The sequence below is a fragment of the Salmo salar genome, chromosome 13 (assembly GCF_965601325.2).
Source record: "Salmo salar chromosome 13, fSalSal1, whole genome shotgun sequence".
Classification (NCBI taxonomy): Eukaryota; Metazoa; Chordata; class Actinopteri; order Salmoniformes; family Salmonidae; genus Salmo; species Salmo salar.
In genome coordinates, this window is record NC_138303.1 from 51,375,001 (window position 1) to 51,383,851 (window position 8,851).

An 8,851-nucleotide genomic window follows, 5' to 3' on the forward strand; every position below is an offset into this window, starting at 1 on the left:
TCCATTTGTCTTTATCCTAAAAAACTCCCTAGTCCTTGGCAATGACAAGCATACCCATAACATGATGCAGCCACCACCATGCTTGAAAATATGAAGAGTCGTACTCAGTGATGTGTTGGATTTGCTCCAAACATAACGCTTTGTATTCAGGATGAAAAGTGCATTTCTTTGCCACATTTTTTGCAATATCACTTAAGTGTCTTGTTGCAAACCGGATGTTCAAAATGTTCTGGAATATTTTTATTCTGAACAGGATTCCTTCTTTTCACGCTATCATTTAGGATAGTATTCTGGAGAAACTACAATGTTGTTGATCCATCCACATTTTTAACACAATCATTCAACACTGTAACTGTTTAAAATCACCATTGGCCTCATGGTGAAATCCCTGAGCAGTTTCCTTCCTCTCCAGCAACTGAGCCTGTATTTTTGTAGTGACTGGGTGTATTAATACACCATCCAAAGCCTAATTAATAACTTCACCATGCTTTATACATCTACCAATTGATGCCCTTTGTGAAGCATTGAAAACCTCCCTTGTCTTTCTGGTTGAATGTGTGCTTGAAATTCACTACTTGACTAAGGGACCATACAATTATCTGTATGTGTGGGGTACAGAGATGGGCTAGACATTCAAGAACCATGTTAACCACTAATGTGTCCATGCAACTTACAGTGAGCTTCATAAGGATTGGGACAGTGACACGTTTTGTTGTTTTGGCTCTATATTCCAACACTTTGGATATAAAATAATACAATCACTATGAGGTTAAAGTGCAGACTGTCAGCTTTAATTTGAGGGTATTTTCATCCATATCTGGTGAATCGTTTAGACATTTTTGTACATAGTCCCCCCATTTTAGGGGACCAAAAGTATTGGGACAAATTCACTTATGTGTGTTAAAGTAGCCAGAGGTTTTGTATTTGGTCCCATATTCCTAGCAGGCAATGATTACATCAAACTTGTGACTCTACAAACTTGTTGGATGCATTTGCTGTTTGTTTTGGTTGTGTTTCAGAATTTTTTCCCCCAATAGAAATGAATGGTAAATAATGTATTGTGTCATTTTGGAGTCACTTTTATTGTAAATAAGAATAGAGTATGTTAGCATGTGAATGTACCATGATTACGGATAGTCCTGAATGAATCGTGAATAATGATGAGTGAGAAAGTAACAGACGGACGAATATCATACCACCAAGATATGCTAACCTCTAACCATTGCAATAACTGGGCAGGTTAGCATTTTTCGGGGTATGTTATTTGTGCATCTGTAACTTACTCAATTATCTCAACTTTAGACTACTTTAATACACATAAGTGCATTTATCCCAATACTTTTGGTCCCATAAAATGGGGGGACTACAGTTGAAGTCGGAAGTTTACATACACCTCAGCCAAATACATTTAAACTCAGTTTTTCACAATTCCTGACATTTATCCAAGTAAAAATGCCCTGTCTTAGGTCAGTTAGGATCACCACTTTATTTTAAGAATGTGAAATGTCAGAATAATAGTAGAGCGAATTATTTATTTCAGCTTTTATTTCTTTCATCACATTCCCAGTGGGTCAGAAGTTTACATACACAATTCGTATTTGGTAGCATTGCCTTTAAGTTGTTTAACTTGGGTCAAATGTTTTGGGTAGCCTCCCACAAGCTTCCCACAATAAGTTGGGTGAATTTTGGCCCATTCCTCCTGACAGAGCTGGTGTAACTGAGTCAGGTTTGTAGGCCTCCTTGCTCGCACACGCTTTTTCAGTTCTGCCCACATATTTTCTATGGGATTGAGGTCAGGGCTTTGTGATGGCCACTCCAATAACTTGACTTTGTTGTCCTTATTAAGCCATTTTGCCACAACTTTGGACGTATGCTTGGGGTTATTGTCTATTTGGTAGACCCATTTGCAACCAAGCTTTAGCTTCCTGACTGATGTCTTGAGATGTTGCTTCAATATATCCACATAATATTCCTACTTCATGATGCCATCTATTTTTGGGAAGTGCACCAGTCCCTCCTGCAGCAAAGCACCCCCACAACATGATGCTGCCACCGCCATGCTTCACAGTTGGGGTGGTGTTCTTCGGCTTGCAAGCCTCCTCCTTTCTTCTCCAAACATAACGATGGTCATTATGGCCAAACAGTTTTATTTTTGTTTCATCAGATCAGAGGACATTTCTCCAAAAAGTATGATCTTTGTCCCCATATGCAGTTGCAAAACGTAGTCTGGCTTTTTTATGGCGGTTTTGGAGCAGTGGCCTTGCTGAGCGGCCTTTCAGGTTATGTCAATATTGGACTCGTTTTACAGTGGATATAGATACTTCTGTACCTGTTTCCTCCAGCATCTTCACAAGGTCCTTTGCTGTTGTTTTGGGATTGATTTGCACTTTTCGCACCAAAGTACGTTCATCTCTAGGAGACAGAACGCGTCTCCTTCCTGAGCGGTATGACGGCTGTGTGGTCCCATGGTGTTTATACTTGCGTACTATTGTTTGTACAGATGAGCGTGGTACCTTCAGGCATTTGGAAATTGCTCCCAAGGATGAACCAGAATTGTGGAGGTCATGGCTGATTTCTTTTGATTTTCCAATGATGTCAAGCAAAGAGGCACTGAGTTTGAAGGTAGGCCTTGAAATACATCCACAGGTACACCTCCAATTGACTCAAATGATGTCAATTAGCCTATCAGAAGCTTCTAAAGCTGCTTTGTCTGTTTTAAAGGCACATTCAACTTAAGTGTATGTAAACTTCTGACCCACTGGAATTGTGATACAGGGAATTATAAGTGAAATAATCTGTCAGTTAACAATTGTTGAAAAATTGCTTGTCATGCACAAAGAAGATGTCCTAACCGACTTGCCAAAACTATAGTTTGTTTATAAGAAATTTGTGGAGTGGTTGAAAAACGAGTTTTACTGACTCCAACCTAAGTGTATGTAAACTTCCGATTTCAACTGTATGTACAAAAAGTGCTGTAATTTCTACACAGTTTACCTAATATGGATGAAAATACCCTAAAATTAAAGATGGCAGTCTGCACTTTAACATCATAGTCATTGGATAATTTCAAATCCAAAACTAATTTAGGCTTGCCATAACAAAGGAGTTGAATACTTATTGACTCAAGACATTTCAGCTTTTCAGTTTTTATTTATCTAAAAAAATGGCTACAAACAAAATTCCACTTTGCCATTATGAGGTATTATGTTTAGATCAGTGACACAAAATCTAGATTTAATCAATTTTAAATTCAGGCTGTAACACAATACAATGTTAAAAAAGTAAATGGGTGTGAATACTTTCATGCAGGCACTATATATGCTTCCACCCTTATGCTTAGAAAGCTCTACAGTCATTAAAAACATAGCTAACTGTACAGTAATGGGACTAACACACTGAACAGGGATATGTGACCAGTGTTGGGACTGAACCCTTGACCTTAATGTTGCCAGCATCATGTTTAAACCAACTTAACCACCTGGACAACTTTGAGATTGTACATCAGAGTTTGTTGGACTTCATGACACTAGAAGACACTTTTCTCCCTGAAGCTTATTTGTATTTTCTTCATTGGATGTCCAAACTTTGCAGACGATTGAACCCATTCAGCCTGTATTACAGACTTCAATATTTAATGCCAGAGCTATTGATGTGATCCCTTCTGATTAGGCAGGTTAGACGAGTGGCAGAATGCACTGATTGAAGCAAACAGTTGCACAAATGTTTTAACTAACGGTTCAAAAAGACAAGCTGGAAAATGTTTGCTCCTAATGTTGGAAAGTTGGATGTGCACCGTGCAGCCATTTCGCTGTCATCGACTTTGAAAAGGTCAGGAGTTGGAGCCAGCGAAACTGGAGGTTGTGGTTTTTCAGATCGCTGTTTGTGGTTTCCATTGGCAATGATGCGATTCTTGAAATATAATGAAAAAAAGGTTGAAGTAATTTGCCATGTTTGGAAGTTGTTTATGGAAGATATTTACTGTTGAATTTCGTCCATTATTTTCTGGCATTGGGCTGTTCGTCGTTACAGTACAAGATGTTTCTGTTTGAACTAATCCATTTTAAAAATGGCCTCCAGGGATGTAGGAAATTTCCTTGTGAAATCTGCAGTAGGAAAGCCAGTGAACAAGGTTGAAGGCAGAGGAGTTGACCTGATGCACCATGACCACATGACTCAGCATAAAAATAAAACATTTTGTCAGAAGTCTTATGGCCCATATACAGTATATATACTGTATCCATTTTCCTAGTCAGGTCATGGTTAGAAAAGCTCTGGGCCCTACTTAAAAATCGCTAAACCCCTTTTTCCCTCTTTCTCTCTCAGATATGAATGAGTGTGAGGAGACCAACGGTGGCTGTGAGGCTTTGTGCTGCAACACCATCGGCAGCTTCTGCTGCAAGTGTCCACTCGGCCAGGAGCTCATGGAGGACGGCAAGACCTGCCAAGGTGAGTGCTGTCACCCGGTGATGTCACCTATCACCTCACACTGGTCCCAGAAGCATCTGTGAATACAAGCCTGCAGAATGACTTAAAGGAATAGTTCACCCAAATTGCAAAATTACATATTGATTTCCTCACCCTGTAAGCAGTTTGTAATTTTGTAATTTGGGTGATCTTTCCCTTTAAAACAGAATGGTATGGGTTCACAGAATTATCAAAGAATACTGTATAGCAGGGGTTGGCAACTAAATTCAGCTGCAGGCCGATATTTTTCGGAGCGATTGATCGGGGGGCCGGAACGTAATTATAATAATTTGTTCACCGCTAAACCCCAAAATAACAATTATTTTATACTTTGATTACATTGATGACCATCTAGATTATGAGATGAAAGGTTCTCCTCACCATAGCTTTAGCCACGACATTAGTGCTTAGTTGTGGTGGTCTGTCTGATCTCAGCCAACCTTTTGACGAATAGGAAGTGATTGCACAAAGCAGTGTTATTACAAGGGGATCTCTGTAATTAGTAGGTCCTTACATGGGTACGGCTTCAAAGGTGCCTCTTTCTACCTGATCTTTTACTTCCTGGATGTAGACTAGAATACAATCATTTACCTCTGTTTAAGTTGGAATCTGTTGCGTTGAAACTGCCACGTCCGTCTGTTTGTGACATTACAACAACAAAGACGTTACTTCAACTAATGAACACTGTTTTATTCCCTCGGACATCATTGCACATCATTGCTCCCGTGACAGAACAACAGAGTATGTACTATGATTTGTTTTATTACGTTGCTGGATGCTCATCTCCTCCTTTTCAAAAACACAACAATAACAAATGTGCCTGGGGCATCCAGTGGTGCCGTTTCACCTTTCGCACATTTTAGCTTTAAAGATGGGTTCCGTTGCCCTCAAGACCAGCCATGTCATTCTACCCAGCATAACATGGTCCGACCTGGGACTTGAACTTGAGATTTGAATAGTTGAGGCCTCTGAATCCAGGCCGATATGTCTTAAAGTTTCAGAAAGGCGATTTGATGTCAAATTGTAACGCTAATGTAGCCATCTGCCGTACATGCATGGTTGTCTTTGTGCCCTGATTCATTGCATATACTAAAAAGGAGGCAAAGTTGATGTTGTTGAATCTTTTCAGGGATACTGAGAGTTTTTGACTCAAAAACATTTGCCAGGTAAAATCTATGGAGAATATCCTTTAGTCCTTTAGCGTATCTAGCTACATGGTAGTTTAGTGTCTAGCTAGCTACCTTCAAACCACACTAATTAACTCACCTACACACAGAGCCCCACAGTGAATAGGGCTGGAGCTGAGGATCACACATGTACATTGTCTGATGCAACACATTTTGTTAGTGTCATTTTACCCTCCAAATATTTCCTCTTCTTCTTCAGTGTCAAATCCAGAGGCGCTTGACACGCTAATAAAAATAACATTCCAGAGGACATTTAATTAATGCCTTGGAGAGAGTCCTCAAGTTCGTTTGTAATTTAATAAAGTATATATTCAATCTCTCACACATCCATCGGAAATAAATGAATGGCTCTTTTAATCCTTTGAATGTTTATCGCACAACTTCTTGACACAAAGAATTCACTGTTGTTTTTACTTCTTGTCCAAAAGTGTTGGTCCCCTTGGGAGCTACTTATTCTTCGGTCATGGCAATGATAGCTATTTTCTCTATTACACTAGGAATCCCAACAGCCGCCTTTTGAAATGAAAAGAAGAGGCAGATGTTTGGAAAGTCATTAAGAATGAAGAATGTCCTGTCCGGTTTACATTAAGTCTTGGCTTTTCCCGGGTTGAAAGAACTGCTATGTTTTCTTTCCTTGGCCTCATTATTCATAAGAAGCCTTCAGGAGCTGTGTCCATGCCGTGCTGTATTACAGTAAGCAGGAGTGTAGGTGTGTAGATGTGTCACGTATGCACGCGCATGTTGGGAACAATCTATACTGAGCCGCAGAAATGTAGTGGTGCTACAATGATTCTGTGTGTGTATGTGTGTGTTTGCGTGCATGTTTGTGTGTGTTTGCATGTCCATGTGTGTGTTTGTGCTTGGTGCTCATGTGTGTCCTATTTAAGTCCAGACCTTTTGGCCTGAGGACAGCACCTATAAAAGACAGGAACAATTCATCCCAAGAGTCTCACTGCCATGAAAAAGACAGAGGATCCCTGAGTCAAAGCCAACATAAAATGCTCTCACTTCAAAGCAGGCCTTTAGCCTAGTCAATGGGGGTGCGTTCAGGAAAGTATGAACCACTGTGATGTGAACAGCCCAATCTCTTTCTAATCATGTCCGACTGGCTTCTGAACAATGTCTAAGGTGTCGCAGAGTATCTGGTTTGTATCATAGCCTTATGGCACAGGTACACGAGCCAAGTATTTTTTTTGTGGTACTGTACGGTATCCATATTAGGACAGCCTCAGGATGTGAGACATGACTGATACACCCCCACTGTGGTGAATGCTGCCTGCATGCTACATACGCAGCATCATCAACACAACAACGTTTGAGGCTTGTGTGCCTGGATCGTCTTTTTACACTAGTAAGGGCCGTCACTACATATGAGGATACAGAGGTTATAATAGCCTAATAAAAATATATATTTTGTACACAATAAAGAAAATCTATTACGGGTCAACATCTAAATATTTCTCCCAGTGTTTATGAAAGCTCAGAACGCTTATATTCTTGATCTGACAGTTTTAATCGCATGTGACTCTTTGTGAATGAGTGGAATCATCAACGGTGGTTTATTCGTAATGTTTGCCTGTGTCCCCTGGATTTGCCTCAAAGATTTTCCTTTTTAGCAGCACATTCACCACTCACCCAAACAGCAAAGTCCACCCTCTTGCAGTACATGCCGAGGGCCTGATACGTGAAATGAACTACCCCCGAATTACCCCAGGTTGAGACTAGAGACGCTGCTGTGTGTTCGCGAGATGCCGGACAAAAGGCAATTTTAGAACCGTCCCACAACTCCTGCTTTGTCTACAGACATCCCCCAAACAAACAATGCAGGAGGAATGTAGGAGGAAGCATATAGGAGGATGCAGAGGAGACAGATAGAGAAGCTTCATTATTAATGCCTAGGAATACACATTTTAATGGTATGGAAAGAGATTATGTAAAGAGATTATGATTTTATGCAATTCATCATTACAACTGACTGAACAAAAATAACATTTTATTGGTTGCATACACATATTTTGCAGATGTTATTGCGGGTGTAGCGAAATGCTTGTGTTTCTAGCTCCAACAGTGCAGTAATATCTTATAATACACAACAATATACAGTCGCTGATGCTATGAACTTACAGCAGCTAATGCTGGTGTCATTTTTGCTTCTTTTTCTGTGCTCCACATGACATTGTAAAGTGTTTTAAATGTATAGAAATGCAGTAAACGAGCTTCAACTTTAAAATTGTTTTACTTCAGGCTCTGTCATTCTATAGATGAGCTCACATATGGCTTGCTTGGCACATCACTTGAGCACACTATTACCCTGCTATTTCCCTCACTCAGCTGAAGTTGGCCATTCCTTCGCTGCTCCCATCCATGCACAGCAGTAGATGATTGAAGACATCAAGAACAACCCTTGCAAAATGTCCAAAATGGCATTAACGTGTTGATTTATGTCGGGCTTATAGCAATATACTTTATTCATGTGAATAAATATTTGTTTTTAACAGTTTCATGTGTTGAATGTAGTTTAATGTGTTGAAATGCTTTTATTGTGGTGTAATTCAATATCTTGTGAACGTTCCTGTGTGGTGCCGTTGTTCGTGTTTCTCCGCTTCTGTAGAACTGTGCTTCTGTCATTGTATCTGAGGATGGAAGAAGGAGGGAGGGTCATGGAGGAGGAGTGTGGACCTGCGTTCGGTGAATGGAGAGAGAGGAAGGGAGAATGAGAAAGAGAGGAGGAGAAGGGATGAGGGAGGGTCCCCCAAGTAAGAGAGAAACATGCAGCATGTCTGTCAAAGCTGAGAGAGAGAGAGGAAATGCTGCCTGAAATAACAAAGAAAATGACTCACTATACTTAAACCCAGAGAGTCAACTGGTGCGGTGATCATACCTCCTTTGGGATACTATCGACAGCTTGGTACAAGCTCTATTATTCTATCTACACATATTCTAACTTCCAAGCTTAGTTCTCTGTAGATACTTATCTCACACTTTCAGTGCTGTTAAGACCATGGCATCCCTAGGATGGTTTGTGGTGGTTCTAGTGGGCTTTTGGAGCCAGCTAAGCCCAGGTCGGGGAGCTAATAATGGGCCTGGCAGATACCGCTACCAGCGCAGGAACTGCTACACCTGCTTCTATGGATACAATGGCTACAACACAGGACACATGAAAGGTGCAGGTGAGTGAGAAGTATGTGCTGTGTGCACAG

The 8,851-nt window shown here is 40.5% G+C and overlaps 1 protein-coding gene across 1 annotated transcript in view; it reads left to right on the plus strand.

Annotated features, from left to right (window-relative positions):
- megf6 (Multiple epidermal growth factor-like domains 6) overlaps positions 1 to 8,151 on the plus strand; it is a gene marked incomplete in the record, with an annotated part of 97,794 nt that extends 89,643 nt beyond the window's left edge. Inside the window, 2 exon segments of the mRNA NM_001140637.2 lie at positions 4,324 to 4,446; positions 7,983 to 8,151. Coding sequence (NP_001134109.1) covers positions 4,324 to 4,446; positions 7,983 to 8,029 — 170 coding nt within the window.
- Between the last annotated feature and the right edge of the window lie 700 nt (positions 8,152 to 8,851).